Source organism: Cervus canadensis, chromosome 5, assembly GCF_019320065.1.
Source record: "Cervus canadensis isolate Bull #8, Minnesota chromosome 5, ASM1932006v1, whole genome shotgun sequence".
NCBI lineage: Eukaryota > Metazoa > Chordata > Mammalia > Artiodactyla > Cervidae > Cervus > Cervus canadensis.
The window spans coordinates 12,515,918-12,537,569 of NC_057390.1; the positions used below are offsets into that span (position 1 = coordinate 12,515,918).

General features: G+C 46.9%; 1 protein-coding gene across 21 annotated transcripts in view; it reads right to left on the reverse strand.

Moving 5' to 3' along the window:
- Positions 1-21,652, reverse strand: part of DYSF (dysferlin) — a 220,530-nt gene that overhangs the window by 15,298 nt on the left and 183,580 nt on the right. For all 21 annotated transcript variants that reach the window (XM_043468215.1, XM_043468211.1, XM_043468220.1 and 18 more), the window contains 10 exons: positions 18,993-19,091; positions 13,079-13,207; positions 12,607-12,762; positions 9,323-9,414; positions 6,356-6,526; positions 5,603-5,745; positions 3,454-3,593; positions 2,184-2,272; positions 1,861-1,956; positions 1,283-1,424 (listed from right to left, as the gene is read on the reverse strand). In XM_043468215.1, the coding sequence (XP_043324150.1) occupies positions 1,283-1,424; positions 1,861-1,956; positions 2,184-2,272; positions 3,454-3,593; positions 5,603-5,745; positions 6,356-6,526; positions 9,323-9,414; positions 12,607-12,762; positions 13,079-13,207; positions 18,993-19,091 (1,257 nt within the window). The remainder of the gene's footprint in view (positions 1-1,282; positions 1,425-1,860; positions 1,957-2,183; positions 2,273-3,453; positions 3,594-5,602; positions 5,746-6,355; positions 6,527-9,322; positions 9,415-12,606; positions 12,763-13,078; positions 13,208-18,992; positions 19,092-21,652) is intronic.

Consider the following 21,652-nt stretch of genomic DNA (forward strand, 5'->3'; position numbering starts at 1 on the left):
CAGCAGACGCAGCATTTGCTGTGTTAGGAAAACGTCTTTCGATAGACAAATACGCTGAGCACAGGCAAACAAGATGAGACCTACAAACAGGCTAGGCTCTCCTTGACCGTATAGCATCCAGGGCTTACCACTGTCTGCTTTCCAGTAGGCACCAGGCAGCAATCCCCGGGTGAAAGAATTCATTTAGCCTTAGTTAGCCCTTATTACTTTTGCTTGATGGTTTCAGAATGTTCACCAGAACATTTGGGTTTGTCTGAAGTGCAGCGCTGTGTGTTGGGTTGGGAAGGGGTCACGGCAGCTGAGGTACGCTACATATTTCCCTTCCTGAAGCCACACAGCCGCTCAGGACAGAAAGAGGAGTCACAGAAGTTTGCCTCTGATAAGAAGAAGCCATGCACCACCTCAGGAAGGAAGTGGGACCCTCAGAATCTCAAGCCCAGACGGGCATTCACCCGGTCAATCAAGCAGGCGAGCACCTCCAGGCGAAACAGATGCTAGGTGGGAGGCATGGCTAGAGGCTCCAGTGGAGATGCCCACCACCTCCGGGTAGCCACTGCCCGTGGCATCCTCCTCATTATGCTCTGGGGGCTGCTTCCTCAGGGCTGGCTCAGGGCTACCACCTGCATTGGAACCGCCTGCCTCAGGAGGAAAGAGTTAATGGCCCAGATGAGGCCTAAACTAGGAGATGCAGACCTACAAAGAGCTGAGAGCTCCGGAGCAGCCCCTTGACCCCAGCTGATGCGCCGGGCGGACCTCCCCAGGCCTGAGAGAGACCAGCCTGGACAGCAGCCCAGGCGCCAGGCATGGAAATGGGAGAAAGGAGGAAGCCGTGGAAACTTGGCTAACAAGCTGACCTCAGGCCAGCCCAGCCCTCTGGGGCCAGCCTCCCTAGGGGGTACCCCCCACCACGCCCTCTGATGACCTTGCTGAGTTTCCCTACAATGCCCTCCCGACTCTGACACCAAGGCCTTCCCTACTTGAATGGTTAGGATTTGAACGTAACTACATATAGTGGGGGCCTTGCAGGGTGGGGTGGAGGTGGGGTGGCAGCGATGCTAACGATGGCAGTGGTGGCAGAAGAGGAAGGAGGAGTGGGCATGGAGGACACGGTGGTGGCCGTGATGGGACAGCGGTGGTTGTCAGGCCGTGACGGCAGATGTGGTTCCAGCAACAGTGGGACAGGCTGAGAACGCCACAGTAACACAGCTGTAATGGGTACTGTGATCAGGCTGACAGCTGGCAGCCCTGGGACCAGCGCCGCTGGGGCAGGGATGGCACTCACCTTCTTGGAGACGGTGCAGACTTGCTCAGCCGGAAGGTAGTCAAAAGGGAAAATGAACCTCCAGTTAAAGTTGCCTTCCCCTCCCAGGGACCGATAATGTACATCTGTCTTTTGCTTGTGTTCTTCAAAGCCAACCATCCAACTAGAAATACACATTTGAGAGAACGTAGCTAATTAAGGTTTCTACCACAATATGATATCCTCAACTCAAGGAATTAAGAAGGTCATTGAACTTGGTAAATGAGAGAGAAAAAATAAACCCCGAGAAATTTCCACAGTATACCAAATGTGCCATAAATTTCACAATATTCTAATTTCTCTCTTGAGCAGCATCCTCAAACCTTATAAGTTCATCCCAAATATTCGCATGGAAGAAGACATCTGGTGGAGGTCAACTCCCCAGAGGCAGAGACGACTCCCATAAGACCGTCCTTGCTTTCCTGTTCTCCCCCATCCCCACACCAGAGCGCCGACTGATCACCGACTGATGATCACTGATCCCGACTGATCACCACCCTTGTGGGAGCAGAGGCGTCACCCTGGACCTGGGATGGGTAGAAAGAAGGGTGACCTCCTACCCTTTCACGTAAATGTCGCTCATCTTCTCCCCGGTGATGCTGAGGTCATCCAGGATCACATCCTTGGTGTTCCAGATAATACAACGCAGGAAAAACCTGCAGAGAAAATGACTCAAATCCACACGATTCCCACGAAGGGTGGGTGGTCCTTGACCAAGAAGCCAAGAAGTCTGCTCACCCAAGACTGCTGCTTGCCTGGTTGGACACTTGGCCAGGCTCACACAAGAGTGGCAAAAAGCCCGTCCCAAGAACCACCTCCTGGTCCCATCCACAGCAACCAGCCCCCACCCTGCTCAGCCCTGAGCCCAGGCCGCATCAGTCACCTTCTGGCTCTCCGTGGGGTGATGTTGAAGGGAGGTCCCGGCCGCCCCAGGGCCTTTGGAAACAGGTCGACCCACATCTGCAGCTTCCCCTGGGAGAGGAGACATGACCCTGGTCTCTTGCCACCCTTTTCACTCAACCAACATCTCCCAACCGCCTGCTCTGCACTGGATACTTGAAGCACCAGACAGAGGAGACTCAGGCCTGCATGGTGAGGCTCAGCATCCAGCAGGGTTGAGCCCACCACCCCACTGGCCAGGGACTTGGGGAGTGCCTGGGGGTCAGGGGTCAGGGTCAGGGTCAGGGCAGCTCCCCAGGGATGGTGATGTTTGCTGGATCTCACTCTGCCAGGCGGGAAAGAGTAGGGGGCTCTCCAGCCTTGGGATGGTGGACACGGTTGTAGAGGGTCAGAGAGTGTGGGTTGGTCATAGGGGCTCAGAGGGTTTCCAGACAGGAAACCATTCTACCTGCCACCCTTCAGCTCGTGCCCTCTTTGCGAGCAGCTGTTACCTCTGGCCCCATCTTACAGGAGGAGGAGAAGGGACTGACCTAACTTCTGTCCACGTGAGCACGAAAGAGCTGACATTTCAACATCTGCAGTGCCACTCTGGGGAGCTGGTAGCCATGCCACCAAGGGAAGGACAACTCGGCTCCAAAGAGCAGGGAGGATGTTCTCTGCTGTGCACAAAGGCACCTTCGTGGCTGCATCACCCCATCTCTGCCTGTAACCCCTTCCCTCCTCTTCTTCCTCCAAACCCCAGCCTTGAGCTCACTCCCTCAAGGAAGCCTTCCTGTGTCAGCCCAGGTCTGCTGTCCCTCCACTCACCCTCCCTCTGCCTGGGAGGACTCCCCTGACCTTCCTGATGGCTGCTCTGCCTCTCTGCCATAGGGTCGACCTGTCTGACTCCCTACAAGCCCAGCACAGGGCTGGCCTTCTGGGGTGTCGCTGATTGATGGTAGGGTAGGACACCCTGAGGCCAGGCTGAAACACTAAGGCTTCAGAATGACTCATGGGCAGTCAGAGGTTCAGCCCATGGAGGCAGCTCATTGCCCAGGCCCCAAGGCTTGCAGGTAGCCCGGGAAGGCCAGGTTCAAGGGGGCTCTCTCATAAGCCAACAGTGGTCAGAGGTAACTACTCAGATCAGAAACACATGGCAAGGAGGGGTTAGCCAGATCCTGAGGTCTCCACTGGTGCTTCTGGGGTATCCATGCTGTCCTTGGGGCGGGGTAGCTGAGGGTCAGGGGCTCTGGGGCTGAGGGTGGAGGTCCTACCTGCTCGATGTCCGGCTGCAGGGGGCTGTAGAGAGGCCGGGACTCCACGTGCTCAGGGATCAGGCCCTGCTGCTGGAGGACGTGCAAGGCCAGACGCTCCTCCACTGGGCCCAGGTGTGGGTTCGGAACCCTGCCAGCCTCTACCCCAGGAAAAAGATGAAAAATACCGCCAGGACTGAGTGAGCAGGACATGGCAGGGGTGCCTAGGGGCCTTGGGAAGCCACTAACCCCACAGCCTCACCCCAAGCCCAGATACACTTCTTTTGGCCCTCACGTCTCACTCTCTGTAACAGGAATCTCACTGTCCATAGGCTCTGGGCTTAAAATCCAGATTCCCCATTGCCATCACCTCTTCCAAGCATCTTCCATAAGCTCTTATAAATTCTCCCCACCCTCCAAAGCCCACCACTTCCAGGAAGCCCCTTCCAGGCTGCTCTCAGCTCTGAGGCTCTACGAGCTCTTCTGCCAGATAAAGCGTCTAAGTGCTCTCCGTACTATTCTCTGGTCAGGCAATCTCTTTGATTAGTAGCAGTAGCTAAGATAATAGCAATAACAGAGAACACATTTAAATCAAGAGCCAGGCACTGCTCTTCATAGATACTAAAGGTTTGATCCCCAAGTAACCCTAACAGGTAAGTGCTATTATCAGTCGCATTTCACAGGTGACAGATGTGAAGCACCAGGCAGTCACACAACTGGCCAGCGGGGTGGCTGAGATCACACCCTCATTAGGAAAGGTGCATAACTGGATGTGAATATTCCCCCTCCCCGGCATGCTTCCAGGTGTAGCTCTACCTATCAGGGGGTGGGTCACGCACTGGTACTGGGGATGGGGTGTTTCTAACCCTGAGAAGTCCGGCTGATCAGCCAGCAACATGAACTTGGAGCTCCCATGACAAAGACCTGACTGGGAGTAGGAGGGTCCACATGTGTCTATACACATGTACACACATAGGTATGTGCACTCGGGTGTGCACTCGGCACAGATTCTAACACTGTACACACACATATACACGTTCATCCATCAAACCTGCCCTACCCACTTTAATAGGTGCCACTAAGGAAGCAGCAGAGCATTGCAGGAGGAGCACTGGGCCAGGAACCTGGTTCCGCCTCTAAAGGGCTGGGTGACTTTGGGCAGGTTGTTAACCACTCGGTCTGAACAGCCTCATCTGCAAAAACAGGCAGAACTCTGGCTTTCTGGCTTTCTTTTCCTATGAATTTATGACCATGAGCCCTGGTCCCTGTGCTTAAGCTGCTCACAGACTAGCAGAAGGAAATGAGACCACCCCTAAAACAGATGCGAGTTCTACAGGAAAAGAGAACGGGGGTGGGGTTAGGGTCTAATGGAAAGGAGCCTGACTCAGCCATGACCTCGGAGAACCAGAGAAACAGATGAGGGGTGGGTTAGGGATGGGGGAGCCAAAGCCTCATTCCCCTTTTACAACCTCAGCACCAGCTCTGACATCAAACATCGCCGAAAGCAGCAGGAGGCGAGGGGCCAGCTGGGCCTGTAAACACCTCTGGGGAGTCTGAGTTGCTCCGGGTGGGCCGTGCAGGCCTGTGAGCATCTCAGACATGCAGGAAGCACAAGGCGGCACCCTAGGCATGAGCATTAGACAGACCCAAAGCATCAGGCAAGACGAGGGCTACAGGGCTTCCCACCACCCTTTGGATGTATCAGGTGCAAGAGCTGTGACTAGGGGCTTGGAAGGTACCGTCAAGGTCAAATCGGCATGCTAGCGTGATTCAAGTAGAAAACCTTCTCAGTGGTTTTCTCAGCTGTACCCAATCTCTGACCAGTCTGACCACCCAAAGCCAGAAGCAGCCCAATCCCAACCATGACCCTGACCCTGGCTTCAGACTACCCCCTCATCTTCCCCTCAGACAGGCCCCAACCTGGCCATAGGCTGAACTCTGATGAACCCCCCCCAACCCTGGCCTCAACTTTGACCTCTAATCTTCACAATGGTGTTCCAGGTAAGTACTGGTCCCAGGAACACCAAGGGCAAGTTTACTCCATCTGTGCTGCCCTGGAGAGACCCCAGACCACACTGGGCGGGTGTGGGTCTTGTGCGGTGGTTATGTCCAAGCCCCTTTACGACAGGAGAGGACCCATAAGAGAGAGGGCATTGGAGGGAGAGCTCACCTATTTCTTCGATGGTGTATTCTTTATCCTGAAACACCACGCGGTCTGTCCGGTACACCGGGGCCTTGACTCGGCGCTGCTGGCAGAACAGGTGGAGGAGCTGGGAGGGGCGGAGCTGATCCCTCCACTGGTTGGGTCCAGAGCTGAGGCCCAAGCAAAATACAGAGATGAGACGCTCCAGGACACTGACGGGGCAGAGGGGCGTGCGGTGGCCTATGTGCCCACAAACATGGCATCAACCGCCCTTCTCTTTGACCATGGGCACCCTATGTGATTGTTCATCATGACTGGGGAGCCCATTTCACACACAGAGAGACTGAGGCCCAGAGACAAAAGGACTCCTTTACACATGCATGGGATTGGAACTGAAAGGTTTCCAATTTCCAGGTTTAGAGAATCAGACCCAGACAAGACCCAAGTTGGCAGGAAGTGAGTGAGGACTGTAGGGCCCAGCCAGGCTCTGTGACCCATCCCACAGTTTGCCTCCCTTCTCTGCCCCCTCCCCAGGCCCTCAACAGTGCCTTCAGGAGAATTGTAATGAGATGATGAAGAGTTGGGTTCTTAGAGTCAGATAAGCAGCTTCAAATCCCAACCCCACCACTTACAAACCTGGGCCTCAATGTCCATATCTATGGAGTGGGGATGAGACCAGGCTGACTGACTGAGAAAGTGTCTGTGCCAGGCTAGCATCAGGCTGGCACACAGTCAGTGCTCAGCCCACAGTCAGAGAAGCAGCCAGCACTGTGTACTTACATGCAGTAGGTCTGGGGGAGTCCACAGCGGGCCCCGAACTTGGACAGCAGCCTGTTCTCCAGGTCAATGACTGTCTCCCCAATCTTTTCATCCTTGGAGAGGAGGTCATAGTCATAGAGGGTGACCTTCAGGTCCTTCTCCAGAGGCAGAGTGCAGGTCAGCTCGAACATCCTGCGAGGAAGGAGGGGGGTCGTCATGACAACACCAGCTCCCAGAGGTTATCGAACACAGCAGGACCTCAGGGGAGTGGCCAGGCTGGAGCACAGGCTGGAAGGCCATCCTTGGCCTCCTCGTCTTGCAGGACTGGCCTACAGTCCATCCTCCTCAGACCGTCCACCACTCTTAGAGCACACCACCCACAGCACTCCCGATGCGGGGCTTGTCTCAGAGAGTGTGTGTGTGTGTGTGTGTGTGTGTGTGGTTTTCCCAAATAATCAGCAGATGCCTGCCTGATGGATCACAGAATGCACGAATGAACTGGGTTCATTCACAAGGTTAAAAATGAAGTTTCCAGGGACTTAACTGGTGTTCAGTGGTTAAGAATCCACCTTGAAATTCAGAGGACTCGACTTCCATCCCTGGTTAGGGAACTAAGATCCCACATGTGGTGGAGCAACTAAGCCCATGTGCTCCAACTCCTAAAGCCCACACACCATAACTAGAGAGTACGCATGCCTCAAGGAAAGATCCTGCATGATGCAAGGAAGATCATGATGCAGCCACATAAATAAATAAAATTTTAATGAAGTTTCCACCAGGACACCTAGAGACACGATGTGAAACTCCAGAGGGAGGTGCCAGAGCTCTGGAATTTACCAAGGGCGTGGCCCGGGATCCACTTTCAGGACTCCTGGGGCTTCTCCACCACTTCTAGAGTGGGATGGAAAGAGGACTTGTGCAGAGATTTCTTTGGAGAGAGCCCCTGCTGTGCTCTGAGAGACCCACCTCCCATGGAGGTCAAGTGTGGAAGTGCTGTCCCTTCTCCTCTGAAATGAGTTCCCTTCAGGAGGGAGACACAGGCTGGCACCCAAGTTGTGCTTGACGAAGAGCAAGCAGCGAGTGGCAGAGAGGAGGTGCGGTATGTTTGGGAGGAGCTGTGTGCCTGTCCTGGCTGGGCACAGAGCAGCAGGGTAGGGGGCTCCCTGAAGCCTGCCCCATGGGACGTGGGGCTCTAACAGTGAGCGGCTGTGGGGCGATGCATCTGAGAATGGGTGGGTGGACGAGAGGGAGATGCCAGCTAAAGGGACACAGTACCTGCTACATCCCAGGAGCTGTGTTAGGAGGGCCTGGTGGGGGCAGGAGGGCTCTGGAAAGCACCCATAGGAAGGCAAACATCCGCCACCCAAAGGGCGTCAGATGAGCAAAGTTTGCACTTGAGATGGGCCCCTCCTCTCCCACATGCTCCCCAGTCCTGGCCCTGCAAGAATGGCGGAGGCAGCTAGAGGGGGAGGCAACTGGACCAAGCCCCTCCTCCCCTCTGCACACCCCTGCCCAGGGGGGACCCTCCGGCCATCTCATGCCCTTCTGACAACACACGAATGTGCGTTTTGGTTACCAACTTGAGACTGTGGGTTTCCAGCAAAGTGGATTGTCTGAACCCGAGCAGGAAAGTGGCCTGTCTGCCATGGTTTCTACTCAGGGAGTGAGGAAGATCACCCCACAGAACAGATGTTTATGGGAAACTGGTAGACAAAATTAGAGTTGTCTTTGATAATGTCCCATGCCTAGGGCTGGTCAACACGTGGGTGATAGAAACACAGAGCTTCTGCTGTGGACTTGGGGAGGCTTGAACCATAGACAGAGCAGGTGATCATGATCTGGGGGCAGATGGCAAACGGCGAGGGAGAGGCATGTTCTACACTCACGTTCCCGCCTTGCCCTGGGCCTGGTGTGGTCCCCTCAGCCGGGGGCCCCATGCCAGCCACACACACCAAACAGGGTTCCTCTCTCACACCTGCCATCCTCCCCGAAGCCCTTCCCTCCAGTTCCAGCTAGGCGGTGACTCATCATTGGCCAGGGCTGTTTCCCTCCAAAAAAGGCATGACACTGGTTCATGAATCCAGTGTGCTGCTTGACAATATCAGTCCATGCCTTCTCCAACAGGTGCTAGAGAAATAGCTGCCAACCTCTCTCAAGATTCTCTCTTCTATACCCAGGACTTCCCAGGCAAGAATCCTGGAGTAGGTTGCCATTTCCTTCTCCAGGGGATCTTCCCGACCCAGGGATCAAACCCATCTCCTGAATTGGCAGGTGGGTTCTTTACTGCTGAGCCACCCGGGAAGCCCCTTGACTTAAATAAGCTCACATCCAAACAGCAAGCAGGTCAGGATGCCTGGGAGCTAGTCCCTGCAATGAGCACTGCTTCTCCCTTCCTTGTTCTGAGACTTTAGGAAGTATTTCACTCCCTTGAGTTCACGTCCTTCTACTATCTGCCACAAACGAACAAGGAACAATAAAAGAAAATAATTACTAAATGCAATAAGAATCCTGATCTAGATCCTAAAACAGTAAAAGGACATTCATGGGGAAATTGGCAAAATCTTTTAGTTAATAGTAATACAGTAATATCGATTTCTTAATTTTGATACATGTTAGGTAAGATGTTAATGGTAAGGGAAATTGAGTGATGGGTATACAAAAGCTGTACTATCTTTGCAATTTTCCTGTAAATCTAAAATTATTCCAAAGTAAAAGTTGATCTAAGAAAAAGAAAATAAGGAGCAAATGCATGCTCTGGCTTTCCATTTAGATTTCTGATCTTTGAGGTAACTGTTTAACTAGGAGCTTCTGCAAGGATTTAAGGAAGAGCTAGCTGAGGTTACACCCCCACAAACATGCAAGATTTAGGGAACAAAGCTTTGCTCCAGGAGACAGGGACTTCCCAGCGGCAGCCACATCTCTCCCACTGGGCTGTGGGTTATTCCAGACTGGCACCTCCACCCCAAGCCCCAAGCCACTCCAACTTACTTTCCAAATACAGGCTCGAGAGTACAAGGGATGTAGTTGTCCTGGTCACTCACTGACTTCTTCCCTATGGAGATCTTGATGTAAGGATCACACTGCAGGAAGAGAAGAGACACTTCAGTGAAATCAACTTCCCAACACGTCTCTGAGGCTCCTTCACTGCTCTGCTCTCAAAGGGGTCAGGGGGCCCACCACATCTGGGGGTTAAACAAGAGAGTTGGAATCCCCTGAAACCCTTAGGAATCTGAGTCCTCTGACACCTAGGCTCAGTATGGTGACACTTTCAAAAGAACGCCACTCTACTCTGAAAGCCAAGAGTAACAGAGCTCTTTAAGTTTTCTTAAAGGGGTGACCAGAGTCTTCTCACTGCTTCCAACAGAGAGAATTCCCTAAACAGCTTTGCCTGTCCCTCAAGGTTTGTACTCGGGATAGCTATGAAATCCCTCCCTCACTCCCAGCTCTGCTGCACTCTCATTCACCTTTTGGTTCTCTGCCCAGCCTCCATGCTCCGGCCGGTGAGCTGCCAACCACATCCAGCCCCAGAGAGTGAAACGAAGTCCATGCCCTTACCCTAAGCATTGTCCCCTCGTTTTTTAAATTACAGTAATAGTTATATCAATAATGTGTGTCAATCTTAACATATAGTTGGAAGAGTTTTGACTAATGTATATATAGTACTCTTTACCATCTGAGCCACCAGGGAAGCCCTTATGTAGTATATATATTCATATTATATACACATTAGTATATATACATATACATTGTAACATATACATATATATTATGTATATGCATAGTATACATACATATGCATTAGTGAAATAATATTTCATAGTTGATATACATATGGTATATTTAGAGCATATATATGTGTGTGTATGTATCTGTGTAACCAACAAACCAACACATGATTCAAAACACAGAACATTTCAGTCACCCCAGAAAGTTTCCTCATTCCTCCACCCACCACCTTTTACCCCATAAGCAACCACCATTCTAGTTTCTCTTTTGTTGCTGCTGTTCAGTCACCCAGTCGTTTCCAACTCCTTGTGACCCCATGGACTGCAGCACGCCAGGCCTCCCTGTCCCTCACCGCCTCCCAGAGTTTGCCCAAGTTCATGTTCACTGCATCAGAGACGCCATCCAGCCATCTCATCCTCTGATGCCCTCTCTGCTTCTGCCCTCAGTCTTTCCCAGCATCAGGGACTTTTCCAATGAGTCGTCTGTTTGCATCAGATGACCAAAATACTGAAGCTTCAGCTTCAGCATCAGTCCTTCCATTGAATATTCAGGGTTTATCTCCCTTAAGATTGACTGGTTGGACCTCCCTGCTGTCCAAACGACTCTCAAGAGTCTTCTCCAGCACCACACAGTTCAAAGGCATCAATTCTTTGGCATCCTGCCTTCTTTACTGTCCAGCTCTCACAATCCATATGTGACCACTGAGAAAACCATAGCTGTGACCATATAGACCATTGTCAGCAGAGTAACATCTGCTTTTCAACACACTGTCTGGGTTTGTCGTTGCTTTCCTGCCAAGAAGCAACTGTCTTCTGATTTCACGGCTGCAGTCACTGTCCGCAGTGATTTTGGAGCCCAAGAAAAGGAAATCTGTCACCACTTCCACCTATTCTACAGTATTGGGGCCAGATGCCACAGTCTTCATTTTTTTAATATTTAGTCTTAAGGCAGCTCTTTCACTCTCCTCTTTCACCCTCATCAAGAGGTTCTTTAATTCCTGTTCACTTTCTGTGATTAGAATGGTATCATCTGCATATCTGAGGTTGTTAATGTTTTTCCCATCTATCTTGATTCCAGTTTGTAACTAATTTCTATTACTATAGACTAAAGGTTCATTAACATCACATAAATAAAATAATATACCTGCAAAAAACAAGAAGCAGCTGCCACTTGCCAGGCCAGCAGCCCCATCAGGCACACCACCCCAACACGTGCTTCGAGCCTCTGCTCCAGCAGTGGAAATGGGGTGCCCAAGTCCTCCACACTCCCAGTCCACTGCCCGCTTAGGAAAGGGTGGGTGGGGGCCAGGCTCATACCCTCAGAAACACACCAGTTTGTGTGACATGTGTGACTGGGCCAGGCTGGGGTCCTGTCTGTGACCTCTACTTCAGCCGATAGAAAGGGAGAGAAATGGCCAGATGTTTTCAGCCCAACCCAGCCTCCTACAAGCAGCAGCATTCCCTCAACTAGCCTCAGAAGCAGCCAGGGCCAGAGTGCTCAGGTCAATCTAGGCACGTAGGAACTTGACCACAACCACATCTCGGAGGCTGTGGATGGTGTCTGGACTGGGACCGCTCCATCCCGCCCTGTGATCTCCCAGCAGAGCAATGGAGCTTTTCTCACCTTGAAGAGCAGGGCTGCAGGGACGGGGCACGAGGGCCCTCCCGCAACCTAGGACACAGGCTAGGCCTGCAGCTGTCCAAGCGGACAAGGGAAGACCCTAGCTCGCCCCTCTGAGCCCCACCGCCCCTCACTCTGCCTCACCTCTTCCTCTTTCTCTCTCTTCCCAGCCACACGCAGCCCCTGTCCCCACTTCCCTGCAGCTCCAGACTCTGGCTCTCCCTCAGTCCCACTCCTTTATTCAACAGTCAGGATTAGAGTAAGTCAGGGCGACTCAGGCATAAAATTTAAGGGAAGGACAAAAAAGTTTAGTAATCAAGATAAACATTTTAATGTGATATTTTAAAAATTAAAATCAATACCCACAGTCCATGATGAACAAAACATCAAGATTTTATATAAAGACAGGACCAAGATTATTTATTTTTCCTTCTACCCCAAGCTCCACCATAGCCAGGCCAGTAGAGTTGCCCATCGTGTTCCGTCCCTCCTTCTTGCCTTCCCATCCCACCCTTGAAATTCCCACAATACCATCAATGTCCCTTGTCCTTATGACTTATCCTTGTGCTAAGCCTATGCAAGCAGTTTGCTCCCAAACCTTTCCCAATGTTTTTAACTCCTAAAATATGGTTTTCTTCTCCCTCCTAGCCTATTAAAACTTCATCAGTCCTTAAGAACTCTATTCCTTCTAGGAAGTCTTCCTCATTATCCCAAAGTTGTGTGCTACCTCTGGCCTTTTCTGACCTCCTGGAGCACTTGCCCTTGAAAGAACTCCAACACTGTAACATCTCAATTTTCTACATGTTTGTCTGGCCTCCCACTTACTGTGAACTCCCTGGGGCAAAGATTATATCCAAATTCTGCAGCCTCTTAATACCCCAGCCTGCCATTTACTCTAGGGGAGGTGAGCACTCCAGGGATGTTACCTTCCCATTGGGATCCTTGGGCTGCAGGCCAAATGCTCGGATAATGTAGACACGGACCAGGCATTCCTGGGGCCCCTGGGAAGCCAGCTGGTGGAACTGCCTCGGGGGCAAGGGGATGGCTGGATCTTCTGGGAGAGGATAAATTTTGAAGAGTCCCTGAAAAGAAGGAGGCATCAGCTTTCACTTTCATCATCATTGTCACCAAGACACTCACCACTACGTCCATCACTCTCAAGTCTGTCAGAGTCATCACCACTGTGATTATGAAGCCCAAGGCAATCCCATCACCCCCATCAGATTCTGCATCGGCAGCATCACCGTCACCACCACCATCTCCATCACCTACATAGCCACCAATCTCAGCACTGGATTCATTACTGATATTACTATAGTACTTCTGCCCCTCCTTCACGCATTGCTGCTACACCATAGTTGGGACCCCTGGGCTGGAGACATGTCCTCAAGGACTTACCTTAAACTCCCCAATGACTGATGGGTCTTCAGTCTCCTCCTGAGTCTTGCCCCAGTAGAGCTTGAATGTATTACAAAAGTCAGACAGGCCCTCAAAGGCCTTCACATTCTCCAGGGGTGTGTCATAGACCTGCCACACGTGGGGACGAGAGAGGGCGACAAGGGAAAGAGAGAAGAGGGACAGCAAGGAAAAAGGAAACATGATAGAGTTCAAGTAACAGAAAGGACAGAAAGACAAATGGGGGGTGGGGGGGGACCAGAAGCAGATTAGAGAAGAAAGCCAAGAGGAGGGCAGGTTGGAGGGGGTGGGTGGAGGTAAGAGATGAGACCAGGAAGAGAGGCAGATAAGGAGGGGAAAAAGATGCAAGTCATGGAGATGAGATGAGCAAGAGAAAGGGGGGAAAAAACAGGAGAAGGAAATAAAAGGGGAAGACATTTGTTCAGTGCCATTGAAAAACAGGGTTTTCTGATTAATCCAATATTCTAAATACCCAAGAGTCATCATGCACATGAGTGGTGCATTTCTTGAGAATAAGATCACAGTCAAACACATAAATGAAAAGTTAACTGACTTTTTATTTGAACATCAAAGACAGAACTCTAGAAAATTCACAAGTCAGCAAAATGCTGACTGCCCAGGATGTCCAAATGGCAGTGGATCAAATTTCTCTCCTCTCAACAGCCAATGATTTTTACTTGTTAGAGTAGTACTTAGATTTAAATGAAGCAGTGGTTTTCTAATATAGATGATAAAATGTACCTAATTAATAGTGATTTTAACCCACTTAATATGCAAGATTAGTTGTATATCTGAAACTGAACAGCAGGATAGTCGGCCCTCCATATCTGCAGATTCTACACCCAGTTTCTTATTTTCTGCTTCTAGTTTTATTATTTTCTTCTTCATACTGTTTTAAGCATTTTTTTTCCTTCTAATTTCTTCAGTTGAAATTTTAATTACTTTGATCCCTCTTTCCTAATAAGGAAAACACTTAAAATTGCCTCTGCTTTCTACTGCCTTAGCATTGCCCTGTTTACTTTGATGTATAATGTTTTCATTTTCCTTTTCTTGGCATGCCATAATAATAGTCTCATTTTAAGAGTTAGATGTGTAGTTAGTTTTCATCCTTTTGTTTTAATCAACATACGTTTTCAAGGCTATAAGCTTCCTCTGAATACTGCTTTAACTGTAACCACTAAGGTGTAACATATAGTGTTTTATCATTGCTTCCCAGATATTCCACAATTTTTTTTATATATTCTCTTTCACCAAGAATTGTTAAAAGAGAGTTGCTTTCTTTTTAATTTTTCAGATAGAAGTTTTTATGACTTTTGAGCTTGTTATTAATTTCTAATTTTAGAGCCTTATAATCAGAAAACATTGTCAGTGGTACTTCCATCTTTTAACTTTGTTAAGATTTTCCTTATGGCTTATTACATGGTCAATTTTTGTTGCTTTTATTCATTTTTATTGGAGTATAACTGCTTTACAATATTGTGTTCGTTTCTGTTGTGCAGCAAAGTGAAGTCATACATACATCCCCTCTTTTTTAGATCTCCCTTCCATCTAGGCCACCACAGAATAAGGGTAGGCTCTCATTAGGCATCTATTTTATACATAGTAGTGTATATACGTCAATTTTGTAAATGTGCCGTAGGGGTGTCTCTGTTTTCAAGCCACCGGGTTCAATAAGGCTAATAATACTCTTAAAAATAATTACTCTAGCATTCTAGAGTGGAATTATACAATGCTTGTCCTTTTGCAACTAGCTTATTTCACTTAACACAATGTCTTAGAGAGTCACCTGTGTTGGAGCATGTGTCAGAATATCCTTCCTTTTTAAGGCTGACTAATATTCCATTGTGTGTTTACCATATTGTGTTTATCCATTCATCAGTCAATGGACATTTAGGTTGTTCCCACATTTTGTGATCTGCCAGTTTTAAATAACATCTGTCAATTCTTACATCTATAATATGACTATCAGTGTCTTTACACTCTATCCCATCCTCTTTCATCCTTTACTCCAATTCATCCCGTAGGAGTCCCTCAAAACAGGCTCCTGGGAGCTATACTACCTGGCTCCTCAATATGCATACCTCTGTGTCTGTAGCAGCTATGCATGAAGGGCAGCTTGGCTGAATGTCAAACTTTTGGGTCACCTTTTCTTTTCCTGATGATCTTACACATGGAGCTTTGTTGTCGTTGAGTATTAAATGTCATAGAGAAAGTGAAGCCACTTTGACTTATTTCCTTTTTTTAATTATTTAAATTTTTGTGAAGGGAGAAGATATGACTATTCAAAGGATTTTTTTTTTTTTCTCTATCTCTAAAGTTCAGTAACTACAATGGGATATGTCCCAGAGTTGACCGATGTGGGTCAATCTTTTCTGACTTTCTGACATAGCAGAACTTCTAATGTGCATATTCAAGTATTCTTTCACTTCTGGTGAAGTTTTATTAAACTATTAACTATTTGCTTAATTTCATTGTTTTGGTTGTCCTCCTCAGAGACTCCAATTATGCAAATGACTACTAATATTTCCCTGACTACTAATACTTGTCATTTTCTCTTCATCCTTTTATAATTATTTATTTCCATTTCATTCTGTCCCCTGTACCTTTTCCTGTGTTTTCCAATGTGGCCATTTTGCCCTGTGCTCCTTCCAATTTCAAGTTTTCTTCTTCTTCTTTCCTGAATCCTACTTGCTCACATTTCACCTCTTCTCATCTCATCATCCCTTGAGTTCTTTCATTTTTGCTTGCATTCACACTGCCCTATTTCTAAAAAGTTCATAGCAAAGTCTTTCATCTCATCTGCTCCTTGGAGAAACTTTTCTGGTGGGTATGTATCCTCTTCTTTTGGTTAAGTTTTGTTTTACATTTTCTTCTCTTTTTTCCTTAGTATTTTTAAATTAACTCTGTAGCACATCTTTTCTTATTACTTGTCACTAAATGTGTTGAATTTTTCACTAAATGTGTTTAATTTTTAGACCAGTTATTTCCTTAGTTCCCACAACAGAGGCAGGCTGTTCCCTATAAATATGGCTCATCCATGTGATTCTGGTGTAACTTCACCTTCTTTACTTCTCTGAACCATGCCGGATCTAAGAGGCTTCTGCCAACAGCCTGAACCTGTCTCCAAATTTCCCATGTCCATTGTTGTGAACAAAGAATATAATTTTTATATTTTACAGTAAAACTTCAATTTCAGGAATTATATTTTTAACTATCATGAAAACTTCCAAGCACACATAAAAGTAAAGAGAATAGATAATAAGTCCCCATGAATCCATAATATCTGTCTTAAATAATTATCAGCATTCTTTCATTAGGGAGTATGAGGTTTTCTGAAGTCTGCTACCACCATGACCTTTCATCATTTTCGTGCATCTTCTCTTCATTTACGGCCGAGTGGCTTCTACCCAATCTCAGTTGCCTTTGGACAGCCCTTACACGTATTTTGGAGTCTGCGGGTTTTATTTGTTTCCAACTTTTACTGAAAATGAAGTTTGTGGGTTTGAATGATTTCCAAGAGAAAAAGGGAAAAATGCTGACTTATGCAGCCATGTTCATACTGGAAGTCCCAATAAAATATTTTTTAAATTTCCAAGTGGTTGGTCTTTTTGTTTAAACTTTTGTTATTAATTTCTCATTTTATTGCATTTAAATCTGTCTTGTATGATTTCTGTTTTGGGTAACTTATTACCAAATATGTGATCAGGTTTTGTAAGTGTTCTCTGAGCATTAGGAAAAGGGTATTTTCTAATTTTTAATTATTTTTATTCTCTATTTTAAAGCTACTTGATGTAGCTTGGAAAATGTTTGCCTTGTTATTCATATCTTTCATTTCCTTATTTATTGCCTGTTTCATCTGTCTAAGATAAAGGTACATTAAAATCCCACTGCAGCTTTAATTTTTTCAATTTCATACTTTCATTTATTACTTTATATATTCCTATCCACTTTTGCTTTAAGGATTTCTAAGCTTTAATGTTCCATACATTAATATTTGGAGTTTTTGCACTGAGATGTACATCTTTTATTTATACAAAACACTCCATTTTACTTCCTTTGCTTTTGACTTTAGTTTCAATTTGTTTCCCCTTTCTTTGCACTTATTTTATTTTGCTTGCCAAAATATTTGCTTTTTTAGCTATTCTACATTGTATTGCCTTAGAAGCATCTTTAAAGGTAGTATAATGAAATTTTACTTTTGCTGTAGTCTAAGAGTCCTTAGCATTTAGTCAAAGAGTGTAGCCCATTTTTATTTATAGGAAAACTAACATTTATCCTTTTTCTGTTGTGTTTTTATATGATTTATTTTCTTCTATGCTTTCTTGCTGTAGCTTTTGTTTTCTGTCTTCCCCTATTGAGACCATGAGTTGTCTTCTCCCCTCTATGATAAGTGATTTCCAAAATATGATTTTTTTCCCCTACCCATTGTGCACTCCATTCTCTCCATAGTGCTACACACTATTTTTCAAAGACCCATATTGCTGGTGGTGGTTAACAATCCCCAAAGAATCAGTGTTTCTTCCAGGTCTGCCTTCCCCCCCAAGAAACAGGTTGAATGCCTTTTGTTTTTAAATAACCCATTTTCACTTGGAAACTGCCAGAGATCTCCTCAGAGAGGTCAAGCAGGTGGGCTGGGTGCCAGTTGAGCATCCAGCATCTGAGGAAGCAGTGAGGGTGCCTGGGCCATGGGCCACCCCGGCAGGAGTCCTCATTCTTACTTGGCTTTTCTCATTCTTTTGGCAAGGCCGCAGGACCACATGCCAGACTTAATGTGTCGGACCTTCTTCCTGGTACACAAATAGTTCTGTCTCTCTGCCCAGCCTCATACACCCACCTACCAAGTCGACAAAGAACTTGCTGCCTGGGGAGGCCTGAGCCTTCTGACCGCTGGTGCCTGAGGCTCATCTCTGCCCCAGGTCTCCAGGCACAAGCACACAGGGCCTCCAGTGTGCCGGGGGCAGCCCTTGGCACCCCGTGAGATGGCCTTCCAGAGTGGCCGCCCACCGCTTCAACGAGCCTCAAGCTCCCTTCATCCAGTCCCCTCTAGGGAGCTCCTTGGGGCTTTCTCACGCTTCTGACAACCTTTCCCCCTCTCGTTCTCTAGGAAGGACTGCCAGGTTTAGCAAGTGAAAATACAGGATACCCATTTAAATTTGAAGTTCGAATTCAATAATTTTTTTTTTGGATTCGAATAAAACATTATTCATTATCTATCTGAAATTCAATGTAACTGAGCATCCTGAATTTTACCTGGAAACCTCTTCCAGGACACTGTATAACTTTCTTCAAGGAGCAGTTTTGAGTCACCTCTGGTTATCTTTTTTAAAAGGAGTCTGCTTTTAAAAAGTATAACCATATTTGTGGAATTTCCTCAAAATACCAGAATTTGGCTGACTCACTCCTGGTTTTGTGTTGTTCTTGAGGCTCTGGGGTTTTTTTTTCCACAGAAACAGAGTTTACCATATTTTTCTATGTGCTGGGTAATTTCTATCCCAGTTGCAGAGGTGGGGGAGTCAGAGGTACATTCTCACATTGACTTTCCTTTTCATTTTCATGGAAAATTTTTATAATAAAAAAAGTTCAAATAACTTTAAAAGAGATGAAATAGTATGACAAATCCCTGAGTACTCATCTTCAAGCTTTAATAATTTTCAATATTTTGCAACTTTGATCATTTTTAATGTTTTGAAAATCTATCAGAGGGCAACCCACATCACCTAAATAACTCATCCTTACTTTTCTTAAGCATTTAAGAAAGCTAAGCAGATCCCAGGTATCTTTTCACCCATAAACGTATATGTATAGATGTATATTATCTTTTGGTTGCAACTCCTGGTGCCCAGTAGACATGCCCAGGGACCACTGGACTGAAGAGGACGTTGTGGAGAGGGCTTACCTTCAGAGTGTCAAAGTCCTTCTCCAGGTAGGACCCACACTTTTCGCTCTCCCCAATTGAGGCAAAGAATTTGCTCCACCAATCAATGAACTCCTCCTCCTGAGTGGGTAGAAAAAGAGAAACAGTTTCAGAAACAGAACTTGCCAAGCAAGGTTCTTCTGGATGAACACCAAGCAAGACTGATGGGCTGGCCTGGACCACAAATCTCTCCTGCTGGGTGAGTTCAGAGGAGCAAGAACTGGAATTCCCCGCCTCTTTAGGGGCCGACTGCACAGTCAGGAAAAAGGTCTTCACACCTGCTTGGTGTTGAGTAGCAGAGGCTCTCGCCCTGGCTCTGCCCCACCTTCACCGTGTGCTTCTGCTAAGCTCCTGGGGCCTTCCTTTTCCTTTCTGTGAAGTGGGCTCATCATCACAGTCCCCCCTGCATCCCAGGAGTATAAGGAGGCTAAACTCAGACCATAAGTTGGACAACTCCTTGGGAGGAAATGTCAATAAAATATTATTTATTAAAAAATTACAGTAGACCCAGGAAAACTCAGACACCAAACAACTATTCTGACCCCCCACCTCCAGACTCCAGCACAAACTAAAAGCTTCCAAAATCAGAACTTAGCCTCCCCCAAGGTCAAATCAGGGCAGAGCCCCTGAAATTCAACAAATGCCAAGTGCCCATTATATAAAAAATGCTGTGCTAGATGGGGGAAATGAGGTGAGAAGAAAGGAAGTTTGGGACAACACATTCTCTGCCCCTTCACATATTTATATTTGTGGGGAAAGGTGGGCAGGCCTGTTGGGGCACACACTGGTGTCACCCCATTTTTTAACTCCTCTTGCACATGGTGTGTCTGCAGGCCCTCTTGACTCATGTGTCTAGAATGCTCCTTCGGCTGGGTCCTGTCCAGGTGTCCCGTTGCTCAGGGAGTCAGCAAGTTCCCTGAAGGTGGGATCATCACTCTCCCTGGACCTCCACCAAAATCCCACACAGGCCCAGGCCCTGGGTCTGTGCTGTCGGTACCGGGAAAGCTCACCCAGTTCCATGGGAAGGGCACTGGACAAGGTGTCAGGAAAGCCCATTCTGGGGCCTGCGTTCCTCCCCTGTATGAGGCAGTCAACTAAGGGATCTCTCAGGAGCCTGCTCTGATTCTGTAAAATGAACTGAATCCCATCAGGAGTTTTGGGGAATGCTGGTGCTCCCTTTAAACCAATGCCTAGCCCATCAAGCTCTAGGTTATTAAGGGTGACCCAAGCTGGAGGCAGGCCAATGGAACCTGAACAGGTCAGTGGGGAGAGGGCGAAGTGAGGTGCTCAGAGTCTTGACCCACTCTGGAAGTATGGCCCTAACATCGTCTGTGTGGCCAGAATGTGGTACCCAGACACACAACACTAGTGGACACCAGAGCAACGCTGAGTCTACAGAGAGTCTCTGTCTGACCAACTTACCAGAAGGATCTTCTGCAGCCAGAGAGGGGAAAGAGGTTCAGATGGGTTAAGACACAGCGTAGCAGAGCTTTCAGAGTTGTAACCACTCTCAAAAAAGCCAGCAAGGCAGACACCAGTCCTGATGTTTTAAGTCCAATTTGAATAAAAGATGTGATGGATGAATAAACATAAAGAGACACACATATCAAACTCATACAATCACTGACACATGAAAGAACATATTTACACACTCATGCCCAAGAGACATATATGCTGAAACGCACATATACTCCCCACACCACAAAGTACACACGCTAACACACAGGCAAATATGTACACAGAAGTAGGAATGGTTAGAATGGAATTCACATTAGCTGGTTGCTTCCTCCTAAGTCTTTCTTTTCTCCCCAAGATCAGATACTTCAAGATTTGCCTTTATGACTCAGGCTCAGAGTCAGGCATAAACAGACAACAACCAGTGTGTTTTGTACAAAGAAATGACAGCAACACAATAGTTATGGGAAAGTTATTACATTTCCCTCAGTCTTGAAAAACCAAGTAAATTTTTTAAAAGAAGAATATGGAAACAGAGAATCTGAGTAATATGATTAACAGTGTCATTTAAATAGACAAACACCATGTATTCTAAAAACGGAACTTATACCTTCTTTTCCAGTACCATTGGAGCACTTTGAAAAAATTAAAAGCCACAAAGCAAATGTCAATAAAGTCCAAAGAATAAATCCATTATCAGTCACACTCTCTGATCTCAACGTAATAATAAAACTAGAAACGAATGAGAAACTCAAAAATCCCAACCTTCTAGAAATTTAAAGATGTATTCTTAAAACTTTTCTGAGTCAAACAAAAAAACAAAACTAAAATCACAGGTCCTTAGAAAATACCAAGAGTAAGAGAGCTATGCCTTAAAATTTAGTAGCCAAGTCTGTACTTAAAGGAAAATTCAGTCTTAAATATTCTTGCTCTTATACAAAAAGAATGAAAATAAATAATCTGATAATTTAAAAAGCTAGAAAAAGGAAAATAGGAACATCAAAATTTGAAAATGATGAGTAGAATTATGGAGAATATTGTAACTGATAATCAAATCCCAGAGCAAACTTTCAAAAAGACCAACAAAATAAACATTAGATTATTTATCAAATCTAAAGTTAAAAAGTCATTTTCCGGCTGCAGGACAGCTGGATGCCCGGAACCTGAGGCTAATGCCGCCAGGACCG